This window comes from Lathamus discolor, chromosome Z, assembly GCF_037157495.1.
Source record: "Lathamus discolor isolate bLatDis1 chromosome Z, bLatDis1.hap1, whole genome shotgun sequence".
In the NCBI taxonomy this organism is placed as follows: domain Eukaryota; kingdom Metazoa; phylum Chordata; class Aves; order Psittaciformes; family Psittacidae; genus Lathamus; species Lathamus discolor.
Window position 1 is genome coordinate 101,129,617 of NC_088909.1, and position 18,756 is coordinate 101,148,372.

General features: G+C 60.7%; 1 protein-coding gene and 1 long non-coding RNA gene across 2 annotated transcripts in view; one reads left to right on the forward strand and one right to left on the reverse strand.

Moving 5' to 3' along the window:
- Positions 1-18,756, forward strand: part of LOC136004898 (uncharacterized) — a 40,672-nt gene that overhangs the window by 8,767 nt on the left and 13,149 nt on the right. The gene's annotated exons all lie outside the window — the stretch shown is intronic.
- Positions 6,792-18,695, reverse strand: PHF24 (PHD finger protein 24). Its single transcript, XM_065661881.1, has 8 exons — positions 18,331-18,695; positions 11,683-12,052; positions 10,276-10,461; positions 9,792-9,870; positions 9,499-9,701; positions 8,652-8,818; positions 8,434-8,535; positions 6,792-8,351 (listed from the first exon to the last, which is right to left on the reverse strand). Exons 2-8 carry the CDS (start codon positions 12,046-12,048, stop codon positions 8,255-8,257), a joined length of 1,200 nt encoding a protein of 399 aa, XP_065517953.1. The 5' UTR covers positions 12,049-12,052; positions 18,331-18,695; the 3' UTR covers positions 6,792-8,254.

Here is an 18,756-nt window from a genome sequence, read left to right on the forward strand (position 1 = left end):
ATGGGTCTCAACCCACAGGGGACATCTGTGTGGTGCTGTGGCTCTCCCTGGATGACAGGAGCTGCGAGACCTGGGCTAGGACCCAGCAACTTGTCTCACACAGTGGGGAGAGGAGGAGGTGAGGCTGCAGGGTGCATCATGCCCAGTACACACAGCCCATTGGAAGTACCCAGGGAACACGGGGCAGTTTTGCTGCTCCAGGAGGCGATGGCCACGGCAAGGGGGGATGTGCCTGACATTTTTGTCTCTGCACTAGCAGCCGCGTTGCTATGCTGGTAATGCTGTTTCTATGTCAGTATGGCTGTTTCCATGCTGGTGCTGCTGTTGCCAGGCTACACTGAGGGTGTTGGAAAAGGATGTTAGGTTGCTTTGAGGATGAGAAGGAGGGAGATGAAGCTGGGATGTGCTCTGCATCCCACCTCACTACCAGCCCAGGGAGCTGCTGGCCACAGGCCAGCTCGGAGGGGACTGAGTGGTGGCAGAGGTGTCACTGCCCAGGGGAGCTGGTGTGATGGGTGGAGGTCCACAAGGCTGGGTGCTCGGAGGTCACTGGCCTTCCAGTGCTGCCCTGGCATTACTCAGTGCTCCAGAGGCACTGTTTGGTGTTCCGGATGACCTCTCAGCAGCCTGGTGGTGTTTTATCATCAGGATTTATAAAGTCATCTGATAAAGAAGGCAGGATTATTTGTCAGGCCCTGTTGAACACATGGGCATGAAATCGTAGAATCACAGAATCATAGAATGGTTTGGGTTGGAAAAGACCTTAAGATCATCTAGTTCGAGCCCCATGCTGGGTTATAGTCCTACTCTCATAGCCTGTAGATGTTCAACTGATGGGGCTCATTCCCAACCTCATTCCCACTCCCTGACCCTAACGTTTCAATTCTGCACTGTTAAAGCGAGAGAGAGACCCTTGAGACACTCCTGGCTGCAAGTTTTGGGGGCCTTCTGGGTTAGAGATAATGCTCCCCTTGCAAACATCCTCCTGGGCTGGGAGGTCTGGAGGGCATGCAGGTTCCTCAGCTCCACTCCCCATGCCCAAGCCAGCCTCTGCTGGATTGGGATGTTTGTTCCCCAGTTATGCTGCAAATACCTTTGCAGAGTGGGGAGAGGAGTTGCAACCTGAGGGCCATGAGGCAAGGTGGCCCAGCTGAAGTATCAGCAGGAGTTGTGGTTCCATGTGCTTGACTTCATAGAGCCACTGGGTTGCAGAATGGTTTGGGTTGGAAGGGACCTTAAGATCAGTCAGTTTCAATCCCCTGCCACGGGCAGGGACACCTTCCACTAGACCAGGTTACTCCAAGCCCTGTCCAGCCTGGCCTTGAACACTGCCAGGGATGGGGCAGCCATAGCTTCTCTGGGCAACCTGTGCCAGGGGCGCACCACTCTCATGGTAAAGATTTTCTTCTTAATGTCTAACGTAAATCTCGCCTCTTTCAGCTGAAATCGATTGACCTTGTCCTGTCACTGCATGGCCTTGTAAAAATACTTGCTCTTCTCCATCCTGCTGCAAGCCCCTAAAGTGCAGGGTAACCCTGGAAATTGGTACCTGTTAGCCATGGGGACAGCTTGGTATAGCAGCATCCCTTTCTTCCTGGGAGAAGAGATTGGTCCCAGAGGATGCTGAGCCCCTGTTTTGCAGCATCCTCTCCCCCTACCTTTACCATGTGGGAGCTGCTGGCTGTCCTGCGGCGCCCATGGCTGGTCTCCGAGCCAGCTCCTGGCTGTGGGGTTGCGGTCAGAGCAGGATACCCCCTTATCTGGAAGCATTTTATCCCCAAAAGCCGGCCAGCAGTTCCCAGCCCCCCAGCTCTTGCACTGTTTGTTCCCAGCCTAGCCCGGGTACCCGGTGTCCCTCCAGCCGAGAGGGGGAGCGCTGCCAGAGCATCCCACCATCCTCCACCTTCCCTCCTCGCATCTCTTTCCAGTCCCCCTCTCCCTCCGCCCCCGTGCTCCAGCCTAAATAATTCCTCCTCTGCCTGTCGGTGTGCAGACTGCTCTCCTGTCCTTCCCTTAGTCATCGCTCAGTCGAGCGAGACAGATACTGTTGCGTGCGGCTCTCCGTGGATCAGTCATTGCAGCCCCCGGATCGCTTCACTGCGGGTCGCAGGGTGCACGGTGCCGAAAATGAGGTGCCTCCCCCTTCACTACCCACATCCTCGCTGCCAGAGCACCTGCGTGGGGAGCGAGTGGCCCCTGTGATGCTGCATGAGTTGGCAGGTGACACAGACGGGGCTCCACGTCCCTGGCTGGCTGTGGAATGCGTGCCAGCACAGCACTGGCTTTCTAGGGTGGCTCGGATCCAAATCCCTGCTTTCCAGGTATCATGGCTGCTTTCTTCATTCCCTGGCCAGCCAGGGTACGCCTTGTCCGCGCTGGGCTCCCACTTTAGTTCTAGACTGATGCCATGTCACCAGTGTGCCGACATGGGGCATTTAGGGTAGAGGGGACTGCATGTGCTGGCTTTGAGGTCTAGGGGCGCATCCCAGATGGAGAGAGTGCATCCCAGGCGAAATAAGGCAGGAAGGGATGCTGGGGCATGCAGGGACATGCATGACACTGTACAGTCACCCAGAGACCATCGGCATCTGCTCCCACACCAGCCGTGGGGCTTGGATCCGCACAGCCAGATTGGGAAGGCAGGTTCTGCCTTTTGCTGCACCCCAAACCATTTTGCTCACTGCCTTATGTGACAGCCACACCAGCCCTGGCACTAGGTACTAGCTGCTTAGGAGCCACCGGGGCGCTGCGGAGACGGGAACAGCGGGACACGGGAGTTCAGCGGTGGCGCCGCCATCCCCATGTGCCACGTCCCGGTCCCTCCGCAAGGCTGTGACAATAGCCACAGGGAAGTGCGGAGGGAGGCACCCGCGTCTTGCCGTGTTAACGCGTTGCTCCCGCATGCCCTTCCACGGAGACAGGAGAGGACCCGGACGTGGATCCTGCGTGGGCTCCCAGCGTGAGTCACAGCCAAGCTGCCGCGGGGAGCAGGATGCTCACCGTGCCCGGCACCACCACGCCGTGTCCCCCGCCTCTGCAGCCCTGGCACCACGCAGCCTCCCCGCGGCCCCAGCTGTGCCGCGGGAGGGAAGCGGGAGCAGAGAACAGGAGGCGGTGTCTGGCAGCCCCGCGCGGTGTCGCACAGCGTGTACCGTGCACAGCCCCTGCGTGGGTTCCTGTGGGTGGCCCCGGCCAGCAGCATCCTCCCGGGACAGGAGCACACCGTGTCCATGGCGGGGTGCCCGTGGGGCTGTGTCCTGCGGGGGCAGACCGTCCTGCAGCTCCAGGCAGTGTGCGAGGGGAGGTGATGGGGTGGTGGGGGGGGGGGGGGGGTCACCGTTTCGCTGCTCTGGTTCCTTGTGTTTCCCCCCGGGCTGCACCGTGGAGCCAGGCAGCATGGGGCTGGTTCCAGAAGGTGGTGGGCATCGCTGTCCCTGTCCCTGTCACCATGCCCAGTGCCTGGCTGCATTTCATAGAACCATAGGATGGTTTGGGGTTGGAAGGGACCTTTAAAGCTCATCCAGATTCAGCCCCCTGCCACGGGCACATTAATAACGGAGCAGGAGGGTTCTATGGGGCAGAGACTGGAGTCAGAGCTGGGTTGGTGGGGCAGGAGGAGAACGGGGTCACGAACCACCCTGCAGCACGATTTATTGGGACTTAAATGAGTCTCTGCATCCCACCTCGTTGCGTCCTCCGATGGCCCGTACGTGAGGATGGCGGCACTGCCCAATATGGTGATGCCGGGACGGTGCAGGACTTCCCGGTGTCAGGCTCCTGTGCCTCTCTGCCCGTGCCGGTTCCGCAGTGCCACCGCCGGCTCCTCTCGCGGTGCAGTGGCGACCTCCGGTGGCCACGTCTCTGCTGGGGAAGGCGGGGTCATGCTACTGCCCCTCGCACCCCTCCCCAGCCCCACAGCCCGCGTGGAGCCTCCCCGAAGGGCTTTGGTCCGTCTATAGACCTTGGCTTGGGGTTGGGGTCCTTACTGGGTGCCCGACCTCCTCGTCCCAGTTGTGTGCCCCAAATTCCCTCCCCTCCTTGCCCTGCTCGCGTCTGGGGGATGTTGCTATGCTGGGGGGACACTTATTCCTCTGCGTGGTCATTCCTGCTGTGGCCGGGGAGGGGAAGCATGGTTGGTGCCACCAGGGTGGCAGTGCCTCCATGGGCTGTGTCTGCTACTGTCTTTGTCACACACGGACCAGAGAACCCTCGTCTCCTGTTTGTGATCCCTGTGGCAGTGGTGGGATGGGGCTCTGGCATGTCCCAGCGATGGCCAGGTGCCACGGCTCATGGTGACACTGTCTCAGCCCAGGGGATCCCCTGCCCCCCCTCTGTCGGTACAGCTGCTCACACGTGTCCCCAGCATTCATAGAATCATGATTTGGGTTTGGGTTACAAGGCACCTTAGAGCTCACCCCGCTCCAACCCCCTGCCACGGGCAGGGACATGTCCACTAGAGCAGGTTGCTTCAAGTCATTCCCCTTGTCCTGTCACTACGTGCCCTTGTAAGAAGTTCCTCTCCAGATCTCGTGTGAAACTGTTTAGGCACCACAGCTGCTCTAGGATCTTCCAGGCGACTCTCAGCCTGGCTCCAGTGCAGAGCTGCTTCAGCCCTCAGAGCATCTCCGTGGCCTCCTCTGGACTGGCTCAAACAGCTCCAGATCCCTCTTGTGTTGGGGGCCCCAAAGCTGAATACGGCACTCCAGATCTGGAGAGCACCGGTTCTGGTGTGGGGCACTCTTTGGTCACCTCCCCTCTGGGACACACCAGACCTAGTGACCAAGCGCTGGGGAGCCCCGGGGACAGCCCGAGGTGCCCGTGCTCGGAGGAGGGCGATCCCCTGCGCTCTGTGGTGCGGTCCAAGCACCCGTCTTCCCCACCGCCGCGGTGTTCGGGCTGGATGCCAGCCCTGCGCAATGACCGCGCACCCCAGCAGAGGGTGCAGCCTCCCCGTAATGCGGGACAGCACTATCCGCGGACCACAGCGCCGGGAGGAGGGATGCTGGGATGCAGCCCTGGGTCTGGGGACCCCCTTTTCCCCGCGGAGTAGCCCCACGAGAGCACAGCACCCACTGCATGGTGATGGTTGGTGGGACAGCAGACGGGTGGGCTGCACAGGCTCCATCGCTACAGCATGAATGTGCTGCTCTGGGATTGCCTTCCATGTGGGGTCAGTGGGGAGACTGTGTGCTGGGCAGCCGGTTCCTGCCCCTGCCTTAGATCCCTATAGGAGTATCCTGATCCTTTGGAGTGCGACCTCTGCAGCTTTTGGAGGGGAGGGTTTGCACTGCTGCTCAGAGAAGGTCTGCATCAGCACCTTGTCAGGGGTTTGCACTGGCATTTGTGTGGGTGGTTCATGGAGAGGTTTGCTCCAGCATTTGTGGGGATTCATGGAGAGGTTTGCACCAGTGTTTAGTGAGAGGATTGCGTGAGGATTCAGGGACAGAATTGCAGCAGCATTCAGTAGGTTTGCACTGCATTCCACCAGCATTCGGGAGGGTGGTGTGCAGGCCATGGGGGCTTTTTAGGGGCAGGGTCGTTGAGATCACCTCCAGTGGAGCAGGTGACAGCTAAGAGATGCTGGGGGCACCACCTTGCCCATTTCCTCTCCATGTCCTCCTGTGCCTGCCCAGGTCAGCTGGGAATGGTAAAGCTGCTGGTGCCTTATCCCCAGTGTGCAGAGTGTGGCTGGATGAGGGTTCAGGGGGGTTCTGCCCTCCCAGCTTGGATCCTGTGTGGTGATCAGAGGGTGGTTTTGGGGTGCTGGCAGTGGGCACCTCGTCCCCATGGTCCCCAAGACCTGTGCTCTAGCTCCAGCACAGAAGCAGTAGCACAGCACTTATCACCATCTCCCCAGGCAAGGGTACCCTCCATGGGCAGAGCCCATGGCATTGCCACCTGGAGCATCCTGGCCTCAGGCACACAAACCACCACCAGCTCCTCCTTCCTCCATGTGCCCATCATCTTCCTCAAGGAGATGGGTGCTCCTCCAAGGAGCTTTCACAGCTAATCCAGGGCCTGCAGCGCTCAATGGATTTTGTCTGGGGGCCAGCTGGGCACCACTGCTGTGGCCTGGATGCAATGGCAGCCCACTGCAGCCATGGGGATGGGATGAAATATACAAGTCCAGCTTTTACGGCAAGCTCTGTGTCCCCACTGGCCCTGTGGATGCTGCCAGGGTCTCCCTGGATCCAATTCTCAAGACCTGTCCTTCCAACCTTCAGCATGGACACTGTGCAGCGAAACATCCCGCATGGCAGGCAAGCCGCCTTTGCAGCAGCCTGGTTCCGACAAGCCGCCAGCAGCAGCCACAGCTTTCCCTGCCTGAGAGCTCCATGGATGCGTCTAGCACTGGAGGAACCTCCAGCCATGGGGACTGCACTGCAAACACCTCCTCCTGAGACCCTTGGTGTCTCCATGGGGTTGTTTTGGGGTTCCCAGCACCACTTCAAACAGTCTATTACCAGCATCCAACCATTGCCCAGTGCTCCAGTGCCTCTGTGGGCAAGGAGCACCCTCATCCCAGTGGATGGGTACTGCAGGGGCTGGGGCCCTTGTGGGGGCCAGCCAGGCACTCTCCCTACTGTCTGCTGTCCAGGTGCGACATGGGGCACCCCGAGTTCACAATGAGGGTGCACCCTCGCTTCCCTCCGTCACTTCCATGCGACACTTAGGGGACACAAGGTGCAGATGGGACAGGGGCCCGAGGCTGAGTCAGGGTGTTAAACACAACATGTGGGGTCCCCAGAGATCCCTGAGGAGTGCCTGTAAGTGTATGGTGCGGAGGCTGGTTGGACACAGCTGTTTAATGGATGCTTCTCAAGTACAGAGCTGGGGTTGCAACACACGCAGCCACAGCCGCCTCTTCGCCATGGCCATGGCTCTTATCCCCATCTTGGACCTAACATCCGAAATATCCCCATTGACCTGGCACGCCACTGCGGTAAAGGAAGATGTCACGGCACTGGCGTGCCTCCCGGTCTTGTAGCGGAGAGAGTCCCTGGGAGAAGGGGACCTGTGCCCTGGCAAGGGAAGGGGGGGCCGAGTGGGACAGAGACCCCATTGCATCGGGGTGGAGGTGAGGAGGGGGTGAGTAGGCTGCTGAAGGTGCACCCCTGGTCTGTGCATGCCTTGGGGCACCCTGGGTTGGGGAACAGGCTGAGGGCACTGCAGGGAAGGGGTCTGAGGGGCCAGGAGACAGCGTCTGGGGCTGCTGTGGGGCCTGGGCATGCGTGGGGTGAGGTTTGCAGGGTCCCTACTCCTTCACCTGTGGGCTGAGAGCATCCACCCACCTCCCTGGAACACTGGGTATCAACTCTGCATGGTGAGTGCTTCTCACTCCCAGCAGCCCTGGGCTCTGTCTCTTCCTCCTCACTCCAAGCACTAATGCCCCAGTGAGGTGGGGATGCTGCTTGCCATGCTGGAAGGGAGCGGGAGCAACTGTGGGACCGGAATGCTGAGCAGAGGGGAGAGCATCCCTTAGGACCAGGGAGACAGGAGAGAATGAGTGATGCAGGTGAGCATTCCTGCACATCCTTGCTCTCCCACCCGCTGGTGCTTTCTGTTCCCGGTGACAGTTCCCATACCCTTCATGTTGGCATCAAATGGTTGGTCTCCAGACTCGAGACTCAGCCATGAGCTGTGGGTGCAAGGATGGACTTACTGTGCTCCAGCACGCACTGGAGCCACGCAGGGAGAAGCCAAGTGAGGGTCAGCACCAGGGATTCACCATGGCCATGAGCTGAGCCAGTGCTTGCCGCAGACCCACTGGTGCTGATGCCGGCGGCATGCAGAGGTTCACCCGCACTGCCCTGCGGCGCTGAGGACGCGTGGAGGCTCTGCTGTCTCCCCAAACCTACCCAGACTTGGCCCCAGGAACAAAGCAAACTCCACTTCTTCATGGGGACCTGTTAGATGCAGGGCTGGTGGGTGACCGGGTGCTGTGGGGCTGGGGATCATGGGGACAACAGCTCCCTGTGCCCCATGGCATCCCCAAGGTGGGCTGCGGGGAGACCATGGGACCACACCCTACCCTTCCCCACCAATCAGAGATCCTCAAAACCGCGCCCCTCTCCCTCAGCCAATCAGAGCCTGGCACCCATCCTCTTCACAGCCAATTGAAAGCGGAGGCAGGTGGAGAACGCAGCTCGGCCGCATCCTCGCCAGCCAATCAGCGCCCAGCTCCGCCCTCAGGGGAGGGCAGGGCGGGGCGGTGGTGGCGGGAGAGGCCAAGGTGGCTCCGGGGGGGGGGGGTTTACACGGGGGGCAGGAGGTGCAGAGCGGCGCTGTTGGGGCGGGCGGCCAGCACGAAGGCGACGTTGTCCCGCAGGAAGCCGGGCCAGTCCACGGGCCTGCGGGCACACACGGGGTCACTGCGGCTGCCCCACGGTGGGGGTGTCCCCCCCATCGCCACCATCCCCATCCCCATCTCACCTGGGGTCCTCCTGCTCCAGCGCACGCGGGGTCTTCTCCAGGCTCCTGCTGCTGCTGCTGCTGGCGGGGCTGCTCTCTGATATGGGTCCCACATGGCTGATGCTGTGGGGAGGGGGGGGGGGCTATGGGAAGGGGGCACCCGTTTGTGTGCCCAGCACCTCCAATGGGTGGTGGGTTGTGGTGGAACCTTGGCTCACTCCAAGGGGGTATCCCCATACCTGACGTTGCAGGATGGTGTCTCCTTGTGGTGCTTGCGGAACCAGGAGTGCCGGGCACGGCGGCACTCGGCCTCCCCGATGAAGCCGTCGTTGTCCTGGTCCAGGGCCAGGAAGGCTGCCCGCACGCGCTCCCGCTCCTTGGCCGTCAGCAGCCGCAGTAGTGCATTCTGGGGGCCACAGAAGGGAATGGGGAGCATGGCCAAGGGTGCTGGACTTGGGTGTCATGGCACAGGCGCTGGCTGTGGAAGCTGGACTTGGGTATCATGGTCATAGGAGCTGGCCTTGGGTGTGATGGCCATGGGAGTTAGCCCTGGGTGTCATGGCAATGGGACCTGGCCATGGGTGCTGGCTGTGGGAGCTGGCCTTGGGTGTTACGGGGTGCTTGCCATGGGTACCATGGCAGTGGGTGTTGGCCATAGGAGCTGACCTTGTGTGCCATGGGCATGGGTGCTGGCCATAGGAACTGACCTTGTGTGCCATGGGCATGGGTGCTGGCCATAGGAGCTGACCTTGCATGCCATGGGCATGGGTGCTGGCCATAGGAGCTGACCTTGCATGCCATGGGCATGGGTGCTGGCCATAGGAGCTGACCTTGTGTGCCATGGGCATGGGTGCTGGCCATAGGAGCCAGTCCCAGGTACTGGGGCCACAGGTGCTGGCTGTGGAAACTGGACTTGGGTGTTACGGCCATGGATGTCATGGCCATGGGAGCCAGTCCCAGGTTCTGTGGCCGTGGGTGCTGGCCATAGGAACTGACCTTGGGTGCCATGTGCATGAGGGAGCTGGCCTAGGGTGTCATGGTGGTGGTGCAGCCCGCTGGAGCTGGTCCCTGGCCCCACAGCCGTACCTGTGGCCGTAGTTTCTGCAGCAGCTGGATGGACTCATGGGAGAGGAAGTCGTGCCACTCGATGTGCCCCTTCTTGTCAGGGTCCAGGGCAGAGAACTGCAGGGTGGCCTGCTCCTCCTGTGCCTCGGCCATGGGCTGCTCGAACTGCTGCTTGTGCACCAGGTGCTTGTAGTGCAGGAAGTCATCCAGGGACAGGGAGGTCTCTGTGGGGGACGCATGGGCTGTGCAGTGCTCAGGAGGGGAGGGATGCACCTCCCCAACCGCCTGAGACCTGCTGTTGATGGAATACACACCGGGAATGATCTTGCACTGCTTCATGGTCTCCATCAGGCTGTACATCTCTTCATCCGTCAGCAGCAGGTTGAGGTTGTCCTGGGGTGGGGCAAAGGCACAGGATGGGGGGAGCACCCGGCTGTGCTGTGGCACAGGGATCCCTTGAGGGCGCGTGGATGCAGGCACACAGGCCTGGAGTGCTGTGTCACCCAGGGGTGCTGCAGTGGGGTGGCTCTGCACCCCTGGCCTTCGTGTGCCCAGCAGCACGTTTGTGGTGCCGTATCCCCACCAAGGTGCTGTGGGGCTGGCTGCAGCAGAGGGGACGTGGCAAAGGTCCGCGCTCCCCTGATGCCTCCCCATCAGACCAAAGCGGTGGCAGGAGCTGGGGAGCAGCAGGTTCCCCGTCGCCCTGCGCCAGGCTGAGATGTGGGACCCTGCTCCTCACCCTGTGGAGCACCCACTCCGCAGCAGAAGCCCGCGGTGCCCCCCACCCCATGCACTCACGCAGTAGTAGCAGCTCCAGCCCGTCTCGGTGTGCGCCGTCTCGGTCACCTCCACGGCGCTGTTGTTCTGCAGGTAGCCCATGCGGCGCAGGCAGCCGTCGTGGTACACCCGGCTGCAGACGCGGCACGGAAAGAGGCTCTCGGCCGTCCACACCTCGCAGATCTCACACATCTCATCGTTCTGGACCTGGGGGACATGGGCCGGTGCTCAGAGGGGCAACGGGCACAGGGGGTGGCTTCTCCAGGTGGGGGTCAAGGTGGAGATGGGTGTTGGATGGGAGGGTGGAATTCTACAGGGCTGGTGTAGGGAGTAAGTGGGTGGTGGGGTCGTAGGGGGCATGGCTGGTTGGGCTAGAGGAGGGTGAATGTGGATGATGAATGGAGGGTGGATGGTTGGAGGGACTGTGGGGTTGTTGGTTCTTTGGGGTGCAGCGTGGTAGGTGTGGATGGGTGGGCTGTGGGTTGTAGGTTGGCCGTAGTGCGGATGGGTGGAAGTGCTGATCTGTGGGTTGGCTGGTTGTGGTTGTGGGTGGGTTAGCTGTAAGTAGGATGGGCTGGGGTGTAGGCTTGTTGGGGTGGGTGGATGCATGGGTAGGGTCACGGGTGAGGATGGGTGGGCTGTAGGACTGCAGGCATGGGCAGATAAGCTGTTGGGTTGTAGTGGGTTGAGCTGTAGAGGTCTCAGTGTGGATGGATGGCTTGAGTTGTGGGCGGGCAAACATAGAATCACAGAATAGACTGGGCTGGGAGGGACCTTAAAGCTCACCCAGTTCCAACCCTTGCCAGAGGCAGGGACACCTTCCACTAGAGCAGGTTGCTCTGAGCCCCTGTGTCCAACCTGGCCTTGAACACTGCCAGGGATGGGGCAGCCACAGCTTCTCTGGGCACCCTGTGCCAGCGCCTCAGCACCCTCACAGGGGAAAACTTCTGCCTTATATCTGATCTAAATCTCCCCTCTGCTAGTTCAAAGCCATTCCCCTTGTCCTGTCCCTACAGGCCCTTTCCCAAAGACCCTCTCCAGGTTTCCTGTGGCCCCTTTAGGCACTGGAGCTGCTCTCAGGTCTCCCCTTCAGGAGCCTTCTCTTCTCCAGGCTGCCCCAGCCCAGCTCTCTCAGCCTGGCTCCAGGGCAGAGCTGCTCCAGCCCTCGCAGCATCTCCGTGGCCTCTTCCGGACTCCCTCAAGCAGGTCCACATCCTTCTTGCGCTGGGGGCCTCAGAGCTGGAGCTGTCTGTGCGCAGCGGTGACCTCTCCTCCCCACGACAGGGTCCCTCCAGCGCGCAGTTTCACACTGCCCCGCATGACATCTGCAGCCGCCCCACCGGTCCCCTCCATGGCGCTCCGCCGTGCCCGGGGTCCCTGCCCTGCTCCGTGCGCCCCGGCGCTGCCCCATCGCCGCGCTTTGCTCACCTGCTCCCTCTGCAGGCTGATGTCGGGGGGTTCATCATCGCGCAGCTCCCGCTTGGGCCGGATGAAGGCGGGAGGCGTGAACCTGTTGGCCCTGTCGAACTCCTCCGGCTCCACGCCGCGGCCGTCCCGCAGCCGTTCCCAGGCCGCCTTCCCCGCGCTGGTCTCCTCGGGCTGGGAGGGCCCCGCCGTCGCCTCGTCCTCTCCCTCCTGCACCGACTGCTCCAGCGTCCCCCGACGGGCGTCCCCTGCCCCTGCGCGCCGCCGCGTCGAGGGCTGCTCCCGCAGCCCGTCCTTAAAGGCTGACACGGCCAAGCTGACCTTCTGCACCTTCTCCACCGTCTGCCGCCTGGACATCAGCACCCCCATGGCTCTGCACGGGGGAAGGAAGGTGCTCAGAGACGAGGGTGCTGTGCTGCTGCACCCCATCCCTGCACTGTGCCCCTGGCCCCAAAAGGGTGTCCCCCAGCTTTTCCCTAGCTCAGGGTAGGGAGAAATGGGGGGCCGCTTGGTAAGGGGCTGCTGGAGTCATCCGTGGTGGCTGTGGGGAGGTGGACCTGAAGTAATGTGGGGCTCTGGCTATGGAGGGTCTGCGTGCTGATGGTGGAATTGGGGCAGCAAGCAGGGAGCTAGTCCGGGGCACCCACATCCTGACTCCACATCCTAGTTCTGTAGGTTCCCCGTTAACAACAAACACATCCAGGCCCTTTCCACACCAGAGCAGGAATCCTGGAGGGATTTGGACCAGCTGTAACCCTGCCTTTTGTGTGCATTTCCTTTCTGCCTTGGAGAAAGCTTTGTCCAGCTGAGGGTGAGAGGTGTCCTCCCCACAGCTCTGCCTGGGTTCAGGGCATAGCAGAGCTGGTGCTGGGTCTCACCTTCCTTAAATCTCTCTTTACCCCCCAGCCTCTCTCGGGTTCACATGCCCATGTGTACGTGTGTGTGCTGCTGCCTTGATTGCTGCGCATCCTGCATCCTTCCAACAGCCGTGTGGAGAAGCCGGGCCACATAGGAGGGCTGTGAGGGCACAGGAGGGAGTGGAACAGTGCATGGATTTGGGGCACACGCGTCCCGAGAAGGGGGTTTGGCCACAGGACGGGGGGAAGACCTTCTTAGGGTGAAATAGGGAGGGCAACAGCAGCAGCAACAGCAGACTGAGGTGAGCTAAAGCTGTGGAGAAGCAGGATTTGCTCTCCAGCGGTGTGGGGCACAACATCTCCCTGCATGGGTCCAGCACTGGGGTTGCGCTATGGAAGATGCTGCAGCCAAAGAGAGACATTCCCAGCTGGTGCCCAGGGACCAGGAGGCATCACTCGCTGGGGGCCCATCAGCGCAGCCGTGTCCTGCGCTGCCAGCTGCAGCAGGGGAGTCCCCAGGTAGCGGGATAATGAGCAGCAGTGCTCACACTGCGCCGGGATCTCCTGCCGCTGCGGTGCTGGGGGGCCTGTGCGGGGATAATTGCTGCTGCCCCACACCCGCGGTGCTGAGCGGCGCTGGCAGGCGGCTCCAACATGTGATGTGTGCGATTCCCAGCCTGCCCCCTCCGCCGCGGGACCATCTGCGTGCTCATTCCCACGCGGAGCCGGGCGTGTGACACATGAGGGCCCCGTCCTGGCGCGCTGGTCCCGGCACACCCGTGGGACGCGGGGTATTGGCACCCATGGGTGCCCTGATGGTGCCAGGGCCTTAGTAAAGGTTGGGAGAGGGGAAGAGCTGCAGGCACGTGTTCGAGCCACAGCAACAGCATCCCTGCGGCTGTGCCAGCGGGAGGGAAGACACCGGAGCGTCTCTGCCTCCTCACCGTGCCACCACCTCATGCCTGGATGGCTCAGGATTCATCAGCCATGGGCAGCATCAGCGCTGATGCTGGGCAGCGTTTTGGCTCTGCCTTCGAGTCATCGGGCTGGGGGCACTGCAGGGGGTTCCTTACCAAAGGGCTGCGTTTGCAGCACTGAGCATTGGCCCCATCCTGCCCTAGGTAGGGGCTGTGCTCATGGAGAAGAGCAAGAAGAGGGATGTGTGTCCCAGCTCTTGGCACACCAGTCCCCTAAGTAGCTAAACTGGTGATCCTGGTCCCCAGCATGCTGGTAGCATCTCCCCACAGCGCTGTGGGGCTCAAGGTGGCACCCTGCAGCATGGCAGGGCAGCCACGGAGTGGCTGGAGTATGGGCCTGCTGTAATCCCCCCGTAATCAGGTTTCCCTGGTGTTCATGGCATGGTCACCCAAGCCCTGTCACTGCTGGAAGATCCCGGGCCACCTCCCTGCTTCCTGTGCACTCCCAAGTGTGGTGTCACCGGGTGTTGTGTGCCTGGAGTCTGGAGGGCATCACTCCTGTCACAGCTTGTGTCTGTTCTCAGCCCCACAGTCCTCCCTGCAGCTAGTGCTGCACAGCTGGGCCCTGCCTGCACATCTGGGGGCTGAATGGCTTCTGTCTCCAGACCCTGCTGCTTCTCCACAGGCTCCAATGCTCCACAGATACCCCAAAACTGGTCTGCGCTCCCCAGGCCCCCCTATTCCCTGTGTCCTATCTGACCCCCGCACAGATCCTGGCCAGGCTCAAGGTCCTGCCGGGCTTGGGTGGTCCCCCTTTTCCCGGGGTCTCTGGATGTGCGGAGGGTGTACTGTGGCACCCCATAGCATCCCAGTTACATGTCTGTATCCCCACGTGTTCCTAGGGGACGTCTCTACTGCTGTTCTGTCCCCTGGTTGGGGACCCTGCTCACCTTGTCCTGAGGTGCCAGGGCATTGCCCTTGGTGCTGGGTGCCAGCATGGGGGCTATTTTTAGGTCCTCCCCCTGGAGGAGCTAAATCTGTGCATAGGCTGGAGCTGCCTGCAAAGAGCTCTGCCAGCACCAGGGCCTGTCGCAGCGGATGGTGGGCACCTTCCCACCCCCTTCCCATCCCTTACTCCCTGCTCCCTGCATCCTTGCCCCATCCCCTGGGCAGAACCCATTCCCCACACTCTTCTGGTGGGGATTTGCTCCTTGGTACTTCCTCCCTGCAAGCAAAACACTGAATCAGAAGGCACTTTATTCCCCTAGCACCCATTGACTCATCTTTCCCAGCCCCATGCATGGGGAAACTGAGGCTCGGAGGCAAGGCTGGTGCAGCTGGGGTGAGGATCAGCCTGGTTTAGGTGGGGATGGGGTGCACTGGTGGGACAGGGCTGGCGGCACTGCAGGAGGAAGCAGCAGGGCAAAGCATCCGGATGCAGAGCCAGCGGTGCTTGCAAAGCCTCCTCTCTAACAACAGGAGTGGGGAGCACTTAAGGCTGGTGCTGAGGTTATGGGGTGCCCGTCTTGGCTGCGGGGGTGGTGGTGGGTGCAGGGTGGCGGGTGACGGGTGGGTGACGGGTGGGTGACAGGCGGGTGGGTGTATTGCAGCGCAGCCGGGTGTTGTGGTGGCTGGGAGCGCAGGATGGATGCGGCGAGAGTGCATGTCTGTGTGTGGGGTGGATGCATTAGTGGCAGATGTGCTATGGGGTGGATGTATTAGGGATGGATGTATTAGAGATGGATGTATTAGGGATGGATGTGTTAGAGATGGATGTGGTAGGAGTGGGTATATTAGGGGTGGATATGTATAGGTAGATGTGTTTTTAGGGTTGGATGTGTTAGGAGTGGATGTGCTATGGGTTCAATGTGTTTTTAGGGGTGGATGCTTTAGGGGTGGATGTGCTATGGGGTGGTGGTATCTGGGATGGATGTGTTAGGGGTGGATGTGTGTGTTAGGGATGGATGTATTAGGAATGGTGTATTAGGGGTGGATTTGCTGTGGGGTGGTGGTATCTGGGATGGATATGTTAGGGGTGGATGTGTTATGAGTGGATGTGTATAGAGTGGATGTCTTTTTAAGGTTGGATATTTTTAGGGATGAATTTGTGTGTATGGGGTGGATGTGTGTGTTAGGGATAGATGTGTTATGGTGTGGATGTCTTAGTGGTGGATTTGTTTCTAGGGGTGAATGCATTAGGGGTGGATGTGTGTGTATGGGGTGGATGTGTTAAGGGTGCATGTATTTTTAGGGGTCGATGTATTAGGGGTGGGTATGCGTGTTAGGGGTGGATGCACTAGGAGTGGATGTGTTAGGGGTAGGTTTGTTAGGGGTGGATGTGTGTGTTAGGGGCGACGTGGTCTAGTGTGAGGCGTCCCTGCCTGTGGCAGGGGGTTTGGAACTAGGTGATCTTAAGGTCCTTTCCAGCCCTAATCTGACCATTCTGTTATTCTATGATTCTATGTGTTAGGGGTGGATGTGTGTGTTGACAGATGCATTATGGTGTGGATGCATTAAGGGTGTATGTGTTAGGGATGGATGTGTTGTGGGGTGGGTCTTTTAGGAGTGGATGTGGATCGGGTGGATGTATGTGTCAGGGAAGGATACATTAGGGGTGGATGTATTAGGAGTGGATATGTTAGGGGTGGACTTGTTAGGGGTGGCTGCTTTACATTGTGGATGCATTAGGGGTGTATGTGTGAGGGATGGATCTGTTATGGGGTGGATATATTAGGAGTGGATGTGTGCGCTAGGGTTGGATGCATTAGGTGTGTGTGTTTGGAGTGTGTGTTTGAGGGGTGTGTGCTAGTGGTGTATGCGTTTCTGGTGTGTGTGTTGGGGGGGTGTGTGTTGGGGTGCGTGTGTTGGGGTGCGTGTGTTAGGGATGAGTGTGTTGGGGTGCGTGTGTTGGGGTGCGTGTGTTAGGGGTGCGTGTGTTAGGGGTGTGTGTGTTGGGGTGTGTGTGTTAGGGGTGTGTGTGTTAGGGGTGTGAGTGTTGGGTTGTGTGTGTTGGGGTGCGTGTGTTAGGGATGAGTGTGTTGGGGTGCGTGTGTTAGGGGTGCGTGTGTTAGGGGTGTGAGTGTTGGGTTGTGTGTGTTGGGGTGTGTGTGTTAAGGGTGTGTGTGTTAGGGGTGTGTGTGTTGGGTGCATGTGTTAGGGATGAGTGTGTTGGGGTGCGTGTGTTAGGGGTGCGTGTGTTAGGGGTGTGAGTGTTGGGTTGTGTGTGTTGGGGTGCGTGTGTTAGGGATGAGTGTGTTGGGGTGTGTGTGTTGGGGTGTGTGCGTAAGGGGTGCGTGTGTTAGGGGTGTGTGTTAGGGGTGTGAGTGTTGGGTTGTGTGTGTTAGGGGTGTGCGTGTTGGGGTGTGTGTGTTAAGGGTGTGTGTGTTAGGGGTGTGTGTATTAGGGGTGTGTATGTTAGGGTGTGTGTGTTCGGGGTGTGTGTGTTGTGTGTTGGGGTGTGTGTTAGGGGTGTGTATGTTAGGGTGTGTGTGTTAGGGGTGTGTGCGTTGGCGTGTGTGTTGGGGTGTGTGTGTTGGGGTTGTATGTGCTGCGGGGTGGACGTGTTGCGGGGTGTATTTGCTACGGTGTGGCTGGCAGCATGGGGCGGGTGTTACGGTCGTTGGGGGGGTGCGGGCTGGGGGTGTCGCAGTGGCTGTGGGCAGACACCGTGGGTGCTGGCTTTGGGTGCAGGGGTGTTGCAGAGCAGTGGGTGTGAGGTGGTGGCTGAGGCTGTGCGTGGGGTGTGCTCCATGAGTGCAGGCTGCGCTGTTGTGGTGTCTGGTGGTGCTATGGGGAGCTGGGACGCTGAAGCCGTAGTGTCCAGGCTGCTGCCTCCCTGCCTGCCCCACCAGCAAACCAAAGGCCAGTGGGTGCTTGTGCTGGTGCACACCATGAGCAGGGTCCATGGCACCCTGCTCCCACCAGGAGCAGGACCCCCTCTGTGGCTCCCCGCTAGCAGGGGAGGATGCTCCTGGTCCCCATGGCTCCCTGTAGCCCAGGCCTCTTCCCTGCCCTCAGCAGGCTCCTGCTGTTTACATCCCATTCCAGTGTTGTGCCTGCAGGAGGGACCTGGGGGCAGAGGGATGGGGTCCAGATGCGGAGCATACCCTGAGGACCCAGGGTCTGAAGGGCACCGGTTGGGGCTGGGAGGAGCTGCTGTGTCTCTGGCACAGCCCTGCACACACTGGCAGCACTGGGGCCGGGCAGCACCAGCAGCAGGCTCTGCTTCGGGGGGGGGGGGGGGGGGCGGTCCGTATCCCACCTCCCTGAGCTGGCTGGGGATGCCCAGAGGGGTCGGGCAGCATCCCCTTGTCCCCCTGTCCGTGGCAGATGGCACTTGCTTGGTGCTGTGGCACTGCTGGGGATGCTGCTGCGAGGTGACCCGGTTGCCATGGGGCAGGGACTCCCTGGATGGTGGTGCCCTCCCCTCCCTCTGCAGGGATGGGGGGGCCGGGGCCGAGGTCTGGGGGGTGGCTGGAGCCCTGTCTGTGCTGTGTCCCCACCCTGGGGACACGGAGCCGGTGCTGCTCTCCCTGCCGCGCCATGGCAGATTTTATAGGTGTGTCACACGTTTCCATCTCCCAGAGCGGGGTGGAAATGCCGTGACAGCAGAGTCCCTTCCCCTGCCGCAGACACGGCTCCTGACCGGGTCCCCCTTCTCCTCCTCTCCCTCCCCAGCCCCTCTCCCAAACACCCACATGAGGACCCCGATGCTTGGGCAGGACCCTCCCGCCCCATCCCCGCTCCTACTCTCTCCATCCCAGGGAGCCAGCATCCCGGGGGGCAGCAAGGGGACCCACCTATGGGTATCATGATGTGTAGTCAGCCCATGCCATGCCCTGGGCAAAGCGCCAACGGCAGCAAAAAAAGCCACTTACCAGGGTCAGGGTCTGTCTGGGGAGCACGAGCCCTAGAGAGCGGTCCGCACCATGTCCATCACCGCTGCCTCTGGCCGCAACCACCCTGTCTTCACCTGCAGATGCTCACCGCATCCCGCGCCCGGCGTGCAGCTCCCTGCCGGGGGATGGAGCGGGGATGGCTGGTACCCGGAGAGCCAGAGCCCTGCACTTGCTGCTGGAGGATGCAGGAGACAGTGAGATGCTGTGAGCGGATGCCTGTGTCTAGCGCACACTCACACACACACACACTCACACGCACACGGAGGAAGCAGGGAGCTTGTGACTGGGGCTGAGCAGATGCAGCCTGGTTTGCTGTCCCTGTACCAATTGCTGCCTGAGCTGTGTTAAACAGCTCTATGAGACACGAAGCATGTTTTTTTTTTTCACCCGGGCTGACGTTGGCTG